Source organism: Salmo salar, chromosome ssa17, assembly GCF_905237065.1.
Source record: "Salmo salar chromosome ssa17, Ssal_v3.1, whole genome shotgun sequence".
NCBI classification, from domain to species: domain Eukaryota; kingdom Metazoa; phylum Chordata; class Actinopteri; order Salmoniformes; family Salmonidae; genus Salmo; species Salmo salar.
The window spans coordinates 38,451,480-38,469,540 of NC_059458.1; the positions used below are offsets into that span (position 1 = coordinate 38,451,480).

General features: G+C 43.0%; 1 protein-coding gene across 1 annotated transcript in view; it reads right to left on the minus strand.

The window, feature by feature from the left end:
• Positions 1–509: 509 nt before the first annotated feature.
• The window catches only part of LOC123728073 (intelectin-like), a 31,094-nt gene continuing 13,542 nt past the window's right edge, over positions 510–18,061 (minus strand). Inside the window, exon 7 of the mRNA XM_045698623.1 lies at positions 510–551. Coding sequence (XP_045554579.1) covers positions 510–551 — 42 coding nt within the window. The remainder of the gene's footprint in view (positions 552–18,061) is intronic.

Below are 18,061 nucleotides of genomic sequence, written 5' to 3' on the forward strand. Positions count from 1 at the left end.
ATCTAGGTACCAGTGTGCACTCTTTGTTGATGCCACAGACAGACAGACAGACAGACAGACAGACAGACAGACAGACAGACAGACAGACAGACAGACAGACAGACAGACAGACAGACAGACAGACAGACAGACAGACAGACAGACAGACAGACAGACAGACAGACAGACAGACAGACAGACAGACTGACTGACTGACTGACTGACTGACTGACTGACTGACTGACTGACTGACTGACTGACTGACTGACTGACTGACTGACAGGCATAGCAGCGTAGCTCAGCACATCACCGGAGAACAGAGCTGAGCAGAGCTGATGATAGTATCATGCAATAGTCAGTAGTAAGGCCTTATACAGTAAGCTCTCATTAGCACTCTGTAATATGTTAGCGACAGTCCCAGTGTGGCCACCACAATTAACTCTCTCATCATGTCTCCTTAATTAAAGAGAGATATTAAGAGATATCTGACAGGAACTATCTCACTGCTCTGTTTCAGGCAACCTGATTGGTTAAGTCACAGGGGGGAGGAAGACACTAAGCCCCAACTGATGCTGTTGATAAAGAGACAGAGAGAAGAGATGGAGGAGAAAAGAGACAGGAATACCTAGGGAGGAACAGAGAGAAGAGAGGGAGGAGAAAAGAGACAGGAATACCTAGGGAGGAATAGAGAGAAGAGAGGGAGGAGAACAGAGAGAGGAATACCTAGGGAGGAATAGAGAGAAGAGAGGGAGGAGAACAGAGAGAGGAATACCTAGGGAGGAATAGAGAGAAGAGAGGGAGGAGAACAGAGAGAGGAATACCTAGGGAGGAACAGAGAGAAGAGAGGGAGGAGAACAGAGACAGGAATACCTAGGGAGGAATAGAGAGAAGAGAGGGAGGAGAACAGAGAGAGGAATACCTAGGGAGGAATAGAGAGAAGAGAGGGGGGAGAACAGAGAGAGGAATACCTAGGGAGGAACAGAGAGAAGAGAGGGAGGAGAACAGAGACAGGAATACCTAGGGAGGGAAGGTTGAGCTACATACAGTATAGAATAAATCCAAAAACGAGCACCAGACAGGACTCCTGAGTGGCGCAGCGATCTAAGACACTGCATCGCAGTGCTAGAGGTGTCACTACAGATCCAGATTTGATCCTGAGCTGTGTCGCAGCCGTCCGTGACCGGGAGACCCATGAGACGCCGCACAATTGGCCCAGCGTCATCTGGGTTAGGGGAGGGTTTGGCCGGCTGGGATGTCCTTGTTCTATCGCACACTAGCGACTCCTTGTGGCGGCAGGGTGCAGTGCACGCTGACTTCAGTAGCCAGCTGTACGGTGTTTCCTCCGACACATTTGTGCGGCTGGCTTCCGGTTTAAGCGAGCAGTGCGGCTTGGCAGGATCGTGTTTCGGTGGACGCGTGGCTCTCGACCTTTGCCTCTCCCGAGTCCGTACGGGAGTTGCAACGATGAGACAAGACTGTAACTACCAATTGGATATCAGGAAATGAAATATATAGACACTACTGGTCAAATGTTTTAGAACACATTCTCATTCAAGGGTTTTTCTTGTGGAATCATGTAGTAACCAATAAAGTGTTAAACAAATCAAAATATATTTTAGATTTTAGATTCTTCAAAGTAACCACCCTTTGCCTTGATGATAGCTTTGCACACTTTTGGCATTTTCTCAACCAGCTTCATGAGGTAGTCACCTGGAATGCATTTCAATTAACAGGCGTGCCTTCTTAAATATTTATTTGTGGAATTTCTTTCCTTCTTAATATGTTTGAGCAAATCAGTTGTGTTGTGACAAGGTAGAAGTGGGATACAGAAGATAGCCCTATTTGGTAAAAGACCAAGTCCATATTATTGCAAGAACAGCTCAAATAAGCAAAGCTCAAAAAACCATCAGTGAACCATCAGCTCAAAAACCATCAAGCGCTATGATGAAACTGGATCTCATGAGGACCGCCACAGGAATGGAAGACCCAGAGTTACCTCTGCCGAAGAGGATAAGTTCATTAGAGTTACCAGCCTCAGAAATTGCAGCCCAAATAAATGGTTCGCAGAGTTCAAGTAACAGACACATCTCAACATCAACTGTTCAGAGGAGACTGTGGGAATCAGGCCTTCATGGTCGAATTGCTGCAAAGAAACCTCTACTAAAGGACACCAATAATAAGAAGAGACTTGCTTGGGCCAAGAAACATGAACAATGGACATAAGACCGGTGGAAATTTGTCCTTTGGTCTTGAGTCCTAATTTGAGTTTTTTGGTTCCAACCGCCATGTCTTTGTGAGACACGGTGTGGGTGAACGGATGATCTCTGCATGTGTATTTCCCACCGTAAAGCATGGAGGAGGAGGTGTTATGGTGTGGGGGTGCTTTGCTGGTGACACTGTCAGTGATTTATTTAGAATTCAAGGCACACTTAACCAGCATGGCTACCACAGCATTCTGCAATGTAGAAAATAGTAAAAATAAAGAAAAACCCTTGAATGAGTCGGTGTTCTAGAACTGTTGACCGGTAGTGTATATATATTTTGATGAGCACTATAATGAATGTCCTTCTGTAATGTCTGTACTATCATGCATTGGTCTCCTTCTAAAATAAAGGTTTGCTGTGAACGTTGGGCTCCTGAGTGGCGCAGCGGTTTAAGGAACTGCATCTCAGTGCAAGAGGCGTCACTTCTAAGAGGTGTCACTGGTTCGAATCCAGGCTGTATCACAACCGGCCGTGAATGGGAGTCCCGTAGGGCGGCGCACAAATGGCCCAGCGTCGTCCGGGTTTGGCCGGTGTAGGATGTCGTTGTAAATAAGAATTTGTTCTTATTAACTGACTTGCCTAATTAAATAAAGGTTACATTAATCTTGGGGCTAGGTGGGACGCTAGCGTGCCACCCGTGGTGCACTCCATCAACAGCAGGTGCATTTCAAGAGCGGCAAATTTGAATCCAAATAAATGTCAAAATTCAAATTTTTCAAAAATACAACTATGTTACACCATTTGAAAGATAAACATCTCCTTAATCTAACCACGTTTTACGATTTCAAAAAGGTTTTACGGCGAAAGCATAAATTTAGAGTATGTTAGGACAGTACATTTACAAGAGTTGTGTGTAATGTTTTGTCAAGTCAAAGACAGGGTCACCAAAACCATAAAACCAGCTAAAATGATACACTAACCTTTTACAATCTCCATCAGATGACACTCCTAGGACATTATGTTAGACAATGCATGCATTTTTAGTTCTATCAAGTTCATATTTATATACAAAAACAGCGTTTTACTATGGCATTGATGTTGAGGAAATCGTTTCCCTCCAATAACCGGCAGTCAAGTCAGCGTCACAAATTAAATAATTAAAATTAGAAAACATTGGTAAAATATTATATTGTCATTTAAAGAATTATAGATTTACATCTTTTGAACGCAATCAACTTGCCAGATTTAAAAATAACCTTACTGGGAAATCACACTTTGCAATAATCTGAGCACTGTGCCCAGAAAAATACGCGTTGCGATACAGACTAGACGTCATGTTGGGGAGATCTAAAATCGAAAATACTATGTAAATAATCCATTACCTTTGATTCTCTTCATCAGATGTCACTTCCAGGTATCACAGGTCCATAACGAATGTAGTTTTGTTCAAAAAAGCTCATCATTTATGTCCAAAAATCTCCGTCTCGTTAGCACATGATGTAAGCCAGCCGGACTTCTCGTCATGAACGAGGGGAAAAAATATATTTCCGTTCGTTCAAACATGTCAAACCTTGTATAGCATAAATCATTAGGGCCTTTTTTAACCAGAACATGAATAATATTCAAGGTGGACGAATGCATAGTCTTTTATAACGTATTGGAACGAGGGTACCCAACATGAAGTAGCGCGCCAGGTGTCTAATGGGACATCACCGTTCCATGGCTCTTGTTCGGTCAGATCTCCCTCCAGAAGACTCAAAACACTTTGTAAAGGCTGGTGACATCTAGTGGAAGCAATAGGAAGTGCCAAAATATTCCTAAACCCCTGTGTTTTTCAATGGGATAGGTTTAAAGTCAATACAACACATCAGGTATCCACTTCCTGTCAGAAAATGTCTCAGGGTTTTGCCTGCCAAATGAGTTCTGTTATACTCACAGACACCATTCAAACAGTTTTGGAAACTTTAGAGTGTTTTCTATCCATATATAATAAGTATATGCATATTCTAGTTACTGGGTAGGATTAGTAACCAGATTAAATCGGGTACATTTTTTTTATCCAGACGTGCAAATGCTGCCCCCTAGACCCAACAGGTTAACATGGTTTAATATGCCATTCAATTATTATATATTTTTTTTTACAAATTGAGAAATATGATTGACATTTTTAAGTGTTGCTATTCTGATGTGAAGCAGCCACTTGAGAAGAAGACAGACTGTGATTTGTTCGCTAAGAACAATGTTCTGTGGCTGAGAGAGAGAGAATTTTCACAGTGAGAGTCTCATTACAACGTGGGAGGCATGGAAAAGGCTCAGACCTCACATATAATTGAGATGTGTTTTAATTCAACCAGGCACACACACACACACACACACGTATCACACACACACACACACACACAACCATCACACACACCGTACAGCAGCTACTGTAGCATATTCATGTCAAAACTATTCTTGATAAAAGTGTTGTGAATTCTCTTCGTTTTGCAGGCCAACTATATTCCAACTTAGGTACATCACAGCTTTGTTGTAAACCTAAAAAAGGGACGACAGGTATCCGAGCGGGTAGAGAGACGAGCCAGCTACGGGAGTGTTGACAGGTATCCTAGCGGGTAGAGAGACGAGCCAGCTACGGGAGTGTTGACAGGTATCCTAGCGGGTAGAGAGACGAGCCAGCTACCGGAGTGTTGACAGGTATCCTAGCGGTTAGAGAGAGAAGCCAGCTACCGGAGTGTTGACAGGTATCCTAGCGGGTAGAGAGACGAGCCAGCTGCCGGAGTGTTGACAGGTATCCTAGCGGGTAGAGAGACGAGCCAGCTACCAGAGTATTGACAGGTATCCTAGCAGTTAGAGAGACGAGCCAGCTACCGGAGTGTTGACAGGTATCCTAGCGGGTAGAGAGACGAGCCAGCTACCAGAGTGTTGACAGGTATCCTAGCGGGTAGAGAGACTAGCCAGCTACCAGAGTGTTGAAAGGTATCCTAGCGGTTAAAGAGACTAGCCTGCTACCGGAGTGTTGACAGATATCCTAGCGGGTAGAGAGAGAAGCCAGCTACCGGAGTGTTGACAGGTATCCTAGCGGTTAGAGAGACGAGCCAGCTACCGGAGTGTTGACAGGTATCCTAGCGGGTAGAGAGACGAGCCAGCTACCGGAGTGTTGACAGGTATCCTAGCGGGTAGAGAGACGAGCCAGCTACCGGAGTGTTGACAGGTATCCTAGCGGGTAGAGAGACGAGCCAGCTACCGGAGTGTTGACAGGTATCCTAGCGGGTAGAGAGACGAGCCAGCTACCGGAGTGTTGACAGGTATCCTAGCGGTTAGAGAGACGAGCCAGCTACCGGAGTGTTGACAGGTATCCTAGCGGGTAGAGAGACGAGCCAGCTACCGGAGTGTTGACAGGTATCCTAGCGGGTAGAGAGACGAGCCAGCTACCGGAGTGTTGACAGGTATCCTAGCGGGTAGAGAGACGAGCCAGCTACCGGAGTGTTGACAGGTATCCTAGCGGGTAGAGAGATGAGCCAGCTACCGGAGTGTTGACAGGTATCCTAGTGGGTAGAGAGACGAGCCAGCGACCGGAGTGTTGACAGGTATCCTAGCGGGGAGAGAGACGAGCCAGCTACCGGAGTGTTGACAGGTATCCTAGTGGGTAGAGAGAGACGAGCCAGCTACCAGAGTGATGACAGGTATCCTAGCGGGTAGAGAGACGAGCCAGCTACCGGAGTGTTGACAGGTATCCTAGCGGGTAGAGAGACGAGCCAGCTCCCGGAGTGTTGACAGGTATCCTAGCGGTTAGAGAGGCGAGCCAGCTACCGGAGTGTTGACAGGTATCCTAGCGGGTAGAGAGACGAGCCAGCTACCGGAGTGTTGACAGGTATCCTAGCGGGTAGAGAGACGAGCAAGCTCCCGGAGTGTTGACAGGTATCCGAGCGGGTAGAGAGACGAGCCAGCTTCCGGAGTGTTGACAGGTATCCTAGCGGGTAGAGAGACGAGCCAGCTACCGGAGTGTTGACAGGTATCCTAGTGGGTAGAGAGACGAGCCAGCTACCGGAGTGTTGACAGGTATCCTAGCGGGTAGAGAGACGAGCCAGCTACCAGAGTGTTGACAGGTATCCTAGCGGGTAGAGAGACGAGCCAGCTACCGGAGTGTTGACAGGTATCCTAGCGGGTAGAGAGACGAGCCAGCTACCGGAGTGTTGACAGGTATCCTAGCGGGTAGAGAGACGAGCCAGCTACCGGAGTGTTGACAGGTATCCTAGCGGGTAGAGAGACGAGCCAGCTACCGGAGTGTTGACAGGTGTCCTAGTGGGTAGAGAGACGAGCCAGCTACCGGAGTGTTGACAGGTATCCTAGTGGTTAGAGAGACGAACCAGCTACCGGAGTGTTGCAGGTATGAATCAGGGTCTGATTGCAAAAATCTGGCGGAAGTATTCAATTATACTGTATTAAGGTATGTTTTTCAATTCCTAGATGTCATTGAGCAAGGCACGTAACCCCCCAAACCAACAGCTCACCAGGTACCCAGTGTGTCAGCCCCCCCCCCACCTCTCAACAGGTACCCAGTGTGTCAGCCCCCCCTCACCTCTCACCAGGTACCCAGTGTGTCAGCCCCCCCTCACCTCTCACCAGGTACCCAGTGTGTCAGCCACCCCCCACCTCTCACCAGGTACCCAGGTACTCTCCAGAGAAATATGTATGTATGTATGAATTCAAATCTGATTGGACCTTGTGTGCAACTGACCAATACGGTGAGCTTAATGTTAATCTACATTCTTACAATTCAATTGGTCGAATCTGAATCCTCTTCCTTCTAACAGACTTTGGGAACAAGTCTCTGTCTCTCTCTCTCTCTGTCTGTCTCTCTCTCTGTCTCTTTTTGTCTGTCTGTCTGTCTGTCTGTCTGTCTGTCTGTCTGTCTGTCTGTCTGTCTGTCTGTCTGTCTGTCTGTCTGTCTGTCTGTCTGTCTGTCTTTCTTTCTTTCTTTCTTTCTTGCTGGGCTGGTGTCAAATGTGGGGAGTACTTAATCAGGGCTGCACAAGGATGTCATAACACTGTCATAAGGCTGTCATAAGGCTGAATAAAGTTGTTATAGCTGGTTATGACAACTCATAGCAGTCAACTTTTAAAGTCATTCAAAGGATATACTGTAGTCCAAAAAGAGGTGATGTGTCACGTCCTGACCAGTATAAGGGGTTATTGGTTATTGTAGTTTAGTCAGGACGTGGCAGGGGGTATTTGTTTTATATGGTTCGGGGTGTGTGTGTGTATGTAGAGGGGTGTTGGATTTATGTGTTCCGGGGTTTTTGGTTTATGTTCTTGTTTTGTATTCTAGGGTTTCTATGTTGTGTATTTCTGTGTTGGCCTGGTGTGGCTCTCAATCAGGAACAGCTGTTCATCGTTGTTGCTGATTGAGAGTCATACTTAGGTCGCCTGTTTTCACCTGTTAGTTTGTGGGAGATTGTGCTGTGTATAGCTTTGTGCCTTACCGGCCTGTTATTCGTCGTTGTGTTTTGTATACGTGTTTGTTTTGGGTTTTTCCTTCTTTGTCCACAATAAAGAAGATGAGTATACATTTTCCCGCTGCGTTTTGGTCCTCTCCTTACGACAACCGTGACATGATGTGACACAGGCCTACTAAACATATATATATTCCTAGTATATGTTGACTGAAAAAATAAGCAATATTTATATGGTCCCCTTTCAAATTGCCACATTTTTACCACATTCTGGTCTGCATTCGCCTATTATATTGCCATTGCTTGCCGCAACTGAGCAAGAGACATTCAACTTTGACCCTGTTGTTGGAAACCTGATGTGAGAGCTCTAAACTCTATAGAAGTCCACTGCTTTCATTTATTTACATTCACAACCGTAAGTTAGCAACTCGCCACACTTGTAAATCTTTTGTAAAAAATGTGTTAAAAATTATTAAAAGTCTAAGCCATTGGGAGGGGGGGATTACATCTAAAAAAATATGACAAAATGATTTGCTAAAATATTGAATTTGGCCTTTACTATTATAGCCCATGGAAACGCATTGAATAACACTTTCAGAAATGGCAAAACAAGACAGTCAAAAAATAAATTACAAGCAACAAGGTTTTGAAGTGTCTGTCCAATATCTAGGAGATATAAAGTTCAGGATTGTATTAATTTTTTTACACATATTTAACCCCTTATTTCTGTTGGTGTCACGTCCTGACCATAGTAAGATGTTATTTTCTATGGTAGAGTAGGTCAGGGCGTGACAGGGGGTGTTTTTCTATGTTTTGTATTTCTATGTTCATGTTCTAGTTTTGTATTTCTATGTTGGTTTTGTTTGGGATGATCTCCAATTAGAGGCAGCTGGTCCTCGTTGTCTCTAATTGGAGATCATACTTAAGTAGGGTATTTTTTTTTTCACCTGGTGTGGTGGGATCTTGTTTTTGTATTGCTCAGTGAAGCCTGCAGAACGTGATGTTCGTGTTTCTTTCTTTGTTGTTTTGTATAGTGTTCTGAGTATAATAATAAATATTTATCATGAGCACTCAACATGCTGCACCTAGGTCTACTCCATACGACGAACGTCACAGTTGGCACAAAATGACCTCCATACTTCCTTTCATTTGTATGGGTTACCTTTAGACAAGTCCCGTGACACTTGTGGGGGTCATAGAGCAAAACGGAGAGTCCAGTGGCGACCCGTCATTCAGGGCAGGTGGGGCAGAGCTCCACCTGTTTAGCTAATAAAACATATCTTTTTGTTTTGTTGTTGTTGTTGTTGTTGTCTGTTTTGCATGTTATTTTGGCATTAATACATGTCAAATATCAGTTTGCAAACAATTTAAAAATAATAATAATTGAGTTAATAAAGCCGTATACAAACATGGTCTCATTTTTTGCTTTCTTGTGTAAGGCAGCTCTAAAATGGCAGCCAGCGAAAAATACGGAGCGTAGGGATTGGTAATGTTCTCTAGTTGCGCCGTGATTGACTTAGTGTTCTGTTACTCACAGGGACACTACGTCAAAGCAAAATCTATGGGGAAAGATAGAAAATGCAAGCCCCTTGGGTGCTAGCATAGATTTACATTAGAAGTGCCCATCCAAGAAGGCTCAAGGTCATTGGGCCACAGATAAAATGACCGTAGCTTTGATTGGACTGATGTGTCAACGTCATACTTTCAAAATCTTAGCTAGCAAGCTAGAAAGCAGTCATCATCATGAATCAAGTTGACAATCTACTGGCAAATCCTTTTTAATCCTTGTCATATAAAGAGAACTTATAAAGAGAACTTTCCAAGCTTAAAAGGATAAACATTCACTCGCAACACACCATGGGTCAGAAAAGGTTGAATACATTGGCCATGCTGTCAATCCAGCATGACTTCTGCTGCTTTCAAAACAACTGGAAACTCAAAACTGGGAAATATGAGACTTCAGTGATTTCAAGACAACTGGGAACTCTGAGAAAAGCTCAGACTGGGAAAATAAGTTTGAATGGTCATCCAACTGGGAATTCCAAGTCAGGAACTCAGGCCTCGTTCTAGAGCTCCTACTTGAAGATCACTGTCGTCATCATGATTCAACTAGTTAAATAAAGGTTCAATAAAAATACAAATAAACCAAAAAAGTATTAAACCTTGTTTTTTTCTGAGTTCCCTATTGTCTTGAAAGCACCATCAACCCAGAGAATGACAGACTTTGATGGCAAAATTTGTCCACTTGTCATCTCCCGTCTGGATTACTGCACCTCGCTGTTGGCTGGGCTCCCTGCCTGTGCCATTAAACCCCTACAACTCATCCAGAACGCCGCAGCCCGTCTGGTGTTCAACCTTCCCAAGTTCTCTCACGTCACCCCGCTCCTCCGCTCTCTCCACTGGCTTCCAGTTGAAGCTCGCATCCGCTACAAGACCATGGTGCTTGCCTACGGAGCTGTGAGGGGAACGGCACCTCCGTACCTTCAGGCTCTGATCAGGCCCTACACCCAAACAAGGGCACTGCGTTCATCCACCTCTGGCCTGCTCGCCTCCCTACCTCTGAGGAAGCACAGTTCCCGCTCAGCCCAGTCAAAACTGTTCGCTGCTCTGGCTCCCCAATGGTGGAACAAGCTCCCTCACGACACCAGGACAGCGGAGTCAATCACCACCTTCCGGAGACACCTGAAACCCCACCTCTTTAAGGAATACCTAGGATAGGATAAAGTAATCCTTCTAACCCCCCCCCTTAAAAGATTTAGATGCACTATTGTAAAGTGGTTGTTCCACTGGATATCATAAGGTGAATGCACCAATGTGTAAGTAGCTCTGGATAAGAGCGTCTGCTAAATGACTTAAATGTAAATGTAAGAACTTCCTGTTCAAGTGGGCACAGCACAACAAGGTGAGTCCAAAAATGTATTGTATGCTGATAAATGACGTAATATGCCAGGGAGATATGGATGTTGTGTAGTAAGCTTTTAGTAGCCCATGTGCCTCACCATAAACATTTGTTCCCTTCCCTCACTCATTACCTCCCCTTTATCTGGCACTCCCTTAGGTTCTTGTTTCTGTGTTTCTTGTCAAGACGCTACTAATAATTCTAATACTACTAATAATAATAATACTAATAATAATAATTATATTACAAATAATACAAATAATATGAATAACAATAATAATACAAATAGTAATAACATAACATTAAAATAATCTACACTATTAAATAATATACCATTTGTTGAGTGTGCATAGTAACTTATTCAGAGTCCATTAAGAACCTGTTGAGGACCTGATCCCGGTATAGGGATTTATTGTCAAGAGACCATGGCGGGAAATTCAAAACTGCAAGAATCTAATAATTTCAATTTCTCAAACAATCAACTATTTTTCACCATTTGAAAGATAAACATCTCCTAAATCCAACCACATTGTCCGATTTCAAAGAGGCTTTACGGCGAAAGCATAAAGTTAGGTTATGTTAGGAGAGTACATTGAAAATAGCTGTGTGTAATGTTTTGTCAATTCAAAGACAGGCGTAACCAAAAGCAGATAACCAGCTAAAATTATGCACTAACCTTAGACAATCTTCACCAGATGACACTCCTAGGACATTATGTTATACAATACATGCATTATTTGTTCCATGAAGTTCATATTTATATCCAAAAACAGCATTTTACAGTAGCGGTGAAATTCAGATTTTTTTTCCCTTAAATGCTTCCGGTGGATCAGCGTTACAATTTACAAAATTACTATTCGAAAACATTGGTAAATTATAATATTGTCATTCAAAGAATTATAGATTAACATCTCGTAAATGCTACCACATTGCCAGATTTCAAAATAACTTTACTGGGAAATCACACTTTGCAATAAACGGGGTGCTATGCTAAGAACATGCTAAGAACAATAGGCTAGGATATACAGGTTAGCACCATCTAATATCAATAATACTATTGTAAAAAAACCTTACCTTTGATTATCTTCATCAGAAGGCACTTCCAGGAATCCCAGGTCCACAACAAATGTGGTTTCTTTCGACAAAGTTCATAATTTATGTCCAAATAACTCCAGGTTGTTCCATGTTGTTAGGCTCCTCAAAATGTAGGGCAGGGGGGGGAAAGTCACGACGAAAAGTAAAAAAAAAAAATCTATTTACGTTCGTTCAAACATGTCAAACGTTGTTTAGCATCAATCTTTAGGGACATTTTTAACGTGAAACATCAGTAATATTTTAACCCGACCTCTCCTGTGTCTTGAAAAACGTTTTTGAAAAATGTCTCGCCTCACATGCACGTGCAGGTGCACGCAATAATGAAGTGACGACATCCCAGGGACGTCAACTTCCCTGCATTCGAATTCGGTCTCTGTTCATCATAGACGCTTCAAACAACTTTATAAAGATCGTTGACATCTAGTGGAAGCCGTAGGAAGTGCAAAATGATTCCTTTGTCACTGTGTGATCTATGAGCAATGACTCGAAAATAGTACAGACACAAAATTCTCATTTCCTGGTTGTATTTTTCTCAGGTTTTTGCCTGCCATATGAGTTTTGTTATACTTACAGACACCATTCAAACTGTTTTAGAACATTCAGAGTGTTTTCTATCCAAATCTGTTAATAATATGCATATCCTAGCTTCTGAGTTGGTGTAGGAGGCAGCCCGTAGAGGTTAAAGGAAGTTTGACTAAATTAAGCATGGACCTTTTCACTTGCTGTAAATGATTTCATTTGATTGATAGTAGCTCAGTGTTTCAGAAAGAGACAGAGACAGGAAGGAAGAGACAGACAGAGACAAGGGAATGAAGACAATATCAAGATATGAAAGTCACAGTTGTTGGTGTAACATCAGTATAGTTTTAACTTCTCTAGGGCCAGTGGGACGATTTCGTCCCACCTACGTAACAGCCAGTGAAATCCCGTGGCACGTTATTCAAATACCTTAGAAATGCTATTACTTAAATTTCTCAAACATATGACTATTTTACACCATTTTAAAGACAAGACTCTCGTTAATCTAACCACACTGTCCGATTTCAAAAAGGCTTTACAACGAAAGCAAAACATTAGATTATGTCAGCAGAGTCCCCAGCCAGAAATAATCAGACACCCATTTTTCAAGCTAGCATATAATGTCACAAAAACCCAGAAGACAGCTAAATGCAGCACTAACCTTTGATGATCTTCATCAGATGACAACCCTAGGACATTATGTTATACAATACATGCATGTTTTGTTCAATCAAGTTCATATTTATATCAAAAACCAGCTTTTTACATTAGCATGTGAAGTTCAGAACTAGCAAACTTCCGGTGAATTTACAAAAAATGTACTAAATTACTCACGATAAACGTTCACAAAAAGCATAACAATTATTTTAAGAATTATAGATACAGAACTCCTCTATGCACTCGATATGTCCGATTTTAAAATAGCTTTTCGGTGAAAGCACATTTTGCAATATTCTAAGTAGATAGCCCGGCATCACAGGGCTAGCTATTTAGACACCCAGCAAGTTTAGCCTTCACCAAACTCCGATTTACTATTAGAAAAGTTTGATTACCTTTGGTGTTCTTCGTCAGAATGCACTCCCAGGACTTCTACTTCAATAACAAATGTTGGTTTGGTCCCAAATAATCCATAGTTATCTCCAAACAGCGGCGTTTTGTTCATGTGTTCAAGACACTATCCGAAAGGGTAAAGAAGGGTGACGAGCACGGCGCATTTCGTGACAAAAAATGTCTAAATATTCCATTACCGTAGTTAGAAGCATGTCAACCTCTGTTTAAAATCAAATTTTTATGCCATTTTTCTCGTAAAAAAGCGATAATATTCCGACCGGGAATCTGCGTTTAGGTAAAAAGACGAAAGAAAATAAAGCACGGGGTCGACTCGTGCACGCGCCTAAGCCCATTGTCCTCTGATCGGCCACTTGCCAAAAGCGATAATGTGTTTCAGCCTGGGGCTGCCTCGATATCATTCAGCTTTTTCCCGGGCTCTGAGAGCCTATGGGAGCCGTAGGAAGTGTCACGTTACAGCAAAGATCCTCAGTCTTCAATAAACAGAGACAAGAAGAACAAGATCTTGTCAGAGAGGGCACTTCCTGTAAGGAATCTTCTCAGGTTTTTGCCTGCCATATGAGTTCTGTTATATTCACAGACACCATTCAAACAGTTTTAGAAACTTTAGGGTGTTTTCTATCCAAAGCCAATAATTATATGCATATTCTAGTTTCTGGGCAGTAGTAATAACCAGATTAAATCGGGTACGTTTTTTATCCGGCCGTGTAAATACTGCCCCCTACCCCCAACAGGTTAAAGTGTCCAGTGATTGGACACTTTAACAATACATCACACATAGCAGCCACAACTCGCAGTAAGAGTGTCCATGATTGAGTCTTTGAATGAAGAGATGGAGATAAAACTGTCCAGTTTGAGTGTTTGTTACAGCTCGTTCCAGTCACTAGCTGCAACGAACTGAAAAGAGGAGCGACCCAGGGATGTGTATGCTTTGGGGACCTTTAACAGAATGTGACTGGCAGAGCGGGTGTTGTTTGTGGAGGATGAGGGCTGCAGTTGATATCTAAGAGGGTTTTATAAAAAAGCATCAACCAGTGGGCCTTCCCTGTAGCTCAGTTGGTAGAGCATGGCGTTTGCAACACCAGGGTTGTGGGTTCGATTCCCACGGGGGGCCAGCACAGGAAAAAAAATTAAAAATGTATGAAATGTATGCATTCACTACTGTAAGTCGCTCTGGATAAGAGCGTCTGCTAAATGACGTAAATGTCTTGCGAAGGGTATAGAGAGATGACCAGTTTACAGAAGAGTATAGAGTGTGGTGATGTGTCCTATCAGGAGCATTGGTGGAAAATCTGATGGCTGAATGGTAAAGAACATCTAGCTGCTTGAGAACACCCTTACCTGCTGATCTATAAATTACGTCTCTGTAATCTAGCATGGGTAGGATGGTCATCTGAATCAGGGTTAGTTTGGCAGCTGGGGTGAAAGAGGAGCGATTACGATAGAGGAAATCAAGTCTAGATTTAACTTTAGCCTGCAGCTTTGATATGTGCTGAGAGAAGGACAGTGCACTGTCTAGCCATACTCCCAAGTACTTGTATGAGGTGACTACCTCAAGCTCTAAACCCTCAGACGTAGTAATCACACCTGTGGGGAGAGGGGCGTTCCTCTTACCAAACCACATGACCTTTGTTTTGGAGGTGTTCAGAACAAGGTTAAGGACAGAGAAAACTTGTTGGACACTAAGAAAGCTTTGTTATAGAGCATTTAAGACAAAATCTGGGGAGGGGCCAGCTGAGTATAATACTGTATCATCTGCATATAAATGGATGAGAGAGCTTCCTACTGTCTGAGCTATGTTGTTGGTGTGAATTGAGAAGAGCGTGGGGCCTAGGATTGAGCCTTTGGGTACTCCCTTGGTGACAGGCAGTGACTGAGACAGCAGATTTTCTGACTTTATACACTGCACTCTTTGAGAGAGGTAGTTAGCAAACCAGCCCAAAGACCCTTCAGAGACACCAAATACTCTTTAGCTGGCTCACAAGAATGGAATAGTCTATCAAGAATGGAATGGTCTATCAAAAGTTTTGGCCTCGTCAATAAATATATCAGCACAATATTGCTTAGAATCAAGGGCAATGGTGAAATCATTGAGGACCTTTAAGGTTTGTAGTGACACATCCATAACCTGAGCGGAACACACTAGAGAGAATACTATAGACATCAAGAAAGCTAGTCAGTTGATTAATAACAAGTTTTTCCAACACTTTTGATTAACAGGGCAAAATAGAAATAGGCCTATAACATTTACGATCAGCTTGATCTCCCCCTTTAAATAAAGGACGAACCGTGGCTGCCTTCCAAGCAATGGGAACCTCACCAGATAGGAGAGACAGGTTAAAAAGGTTGGAGAAAGGCTTGGCGATGATAGGGGCAGCAACCTTAAAGAAGAAAGGGTCTAAACCATCTGACCCAGAAGTTTTTTGGGTGGTCAAGTTAAAGGAGCTCTTTTAGGACCTCGGACTCAGTGACTGCCTGCAGGGAGAACCTTTGTAGCGGGGCAGGGGAAAAAGAGGGAGAAGCATCAGGAATAGTCACATTAGAAGGGGTGGGAGATGAGGAAATGTTGGACGGGCAAGGAGACGTGGCTGAGTCAAATAGGAATCCTGACTTAAAACCTGTTAGGGCTAGGGGGCACTATTTTCACGACCGGGTATAAATAACGTGCCCGATTTAATCTGGTTACTACTCTTGCCCAGAAACTAGAATATGCATATAATTTGTATATTTGGATAGAAAACACTCTAAAACTTCTTTGAATGGTGTCTGTGAGTATAACAGAACTCATATGGCAGGCCAAAACCTGAGAAGATTCCATACAGGAAGTGGCCTGTCTGACCATTTCTGGTGCTTCTTTTGCCTCTCTATCGAAAATACAGTATCTCTGCTGTAACGTGACAATTTCTAAGGCTTCCATAGGCTCTCTGAAGGCGCCAGAAAGTGGAATGGGATCTCTGCTGTCTCTGGGCAGGGTCCAGCAGCTCTGTTTGTGAGTGGTCAGCCTAGTGGCTCATAGCCTGGAGATGCGCGGCCACGAGAGTACTCCATGTTTTTCTTCACCTGTTTGAATGAATACAACATCGTCCGGTTGGAATATTATCGCTATTTTACGAGGAAAATCGCATAAAAATAGATTTTAAACAGCGTTTGACATGCTTCTAAGTACGGTAAAGGAACATTTTGAAATTGTTTGTCACGAAATGCGCCTGCGCTTCACCCTTCGGATAGTTACCTGAACGCACGAACAAACGGAGCTATTGAAATATAACTATGGATTATTTGGGACCAAAACAACATTTGTTGTTGAAGTAGAAGTCCTGGGAGTGCATTCTGACGAAGAACAGCAAAGGTAATCCAATTTTTCTAATAGTAATTCTGAGTTTAGTGAGCCTCGACTTGGCGAGTGTCTGAATAGATAGCCGTGATGGCCGAGCAATGTACTCAAAATATTGCAAAATGTGCTTTTGCCGAAAAGCTATTTTAAAATCATACACCGTGATTGCATAAAGGAGTTCTGTATCTATAATTCTTAAAATAATTGTTATGTATTTTGTCAAGGTTTATCATGAGTAATTTAATAAATTCACCGGAAGTTTTCGGAGTGTATGCTAGTTCTGAACATCACATGCTAATGTAAAAAAAAAATGTTGATATAAATATGTACTTGATTGAACAAAACATGCATGTATTGTATAACATAATGTGCTAGGAGTGTCATCTGATGAAGATCATCAAAGGTTAGTGCTGCATTTAGCTGTGGTTTTGTTTTTTTGTGACATTATATGCTTGCTTTGAAAATGGCTGTGTGATTATTTCTGGCTGGGTACTCTCCTGACATAATCTAATGTTTTATTTTCGCTGTAAAGCCTTTTTGAAATCGGACAGTGTGGTTGGATTAACGAGAGTCTTATCTTTCAAATGGTGTAAAATAGTCATATGTTTGAGAAAATGTTATTGTGGTATTTTAGTGGTATTTTAGTTGGTTTTGTATTTTGCGCGGTGCGATGCCATTGGCAGTTGGCTAGGGGTTCCGCAGGCGGAACAGTGTTCCGCTAGCGGAAAGTTTGTCCATAAGAGGTTGAAGTGGTGATTAACCACGTCTCAGTAATGACCAACACATCTGGATTGGAGCTGTGAACCCACACTATCAATTGATCCATTATAGGTAATAAGCTTCTGGTGTTAATGTGCAGAAAACCCAGGCTTTTACGGGAGCAGAAATCAGTGAAGAAGATATCAGAGCACAAGTCAGAATTGGGGCTAGCAACTGTAGATGGGCCAGGGTGTACATGCACATTTCCAGATATCATCAACAGTAACACAATCAAGGCACGGCAGAGGACAGAGAGAGCTCTGCAGTGCTGATTTATGACATCTGAATGTGCAACAAGATCATATTATACAGCAATTTCATCAGGTAACATGAATACAAAGCCGCGAGAGGTGGTTAGAATAGGATGGGAGGACAAAGGTCTGTGTAACCAATAGAGAGTCAGAGTCCCGAGTGTGGGAACAAACATAGTCTTTACCACCGTTGGGTAAAGAAAGTTTGTAGTCAACAAAGTATGCAGGAGTCATGAGGCAAAATAGCAAAATGCACAAGAAAATGCTTTAATATATAATGACTTTGGGCTAGCCATTGTAAGTTCAGAGTCACTTGCCCCAAAAAGGCCTGTGAGCTGGAGGCGAGCGAAAGCTCGGGAGAGAGGTGTGAGTGCGGTGGAGGGAACCTGTACCAGAGAGGGGGAGACAGGCCAGGGCAGACGGTGAACGGATCGCCAGGTGGAATCCAAGCAGCAGTGCAGCAGGACACAGGAGTTGGTGTCACACCCACTTGGGAG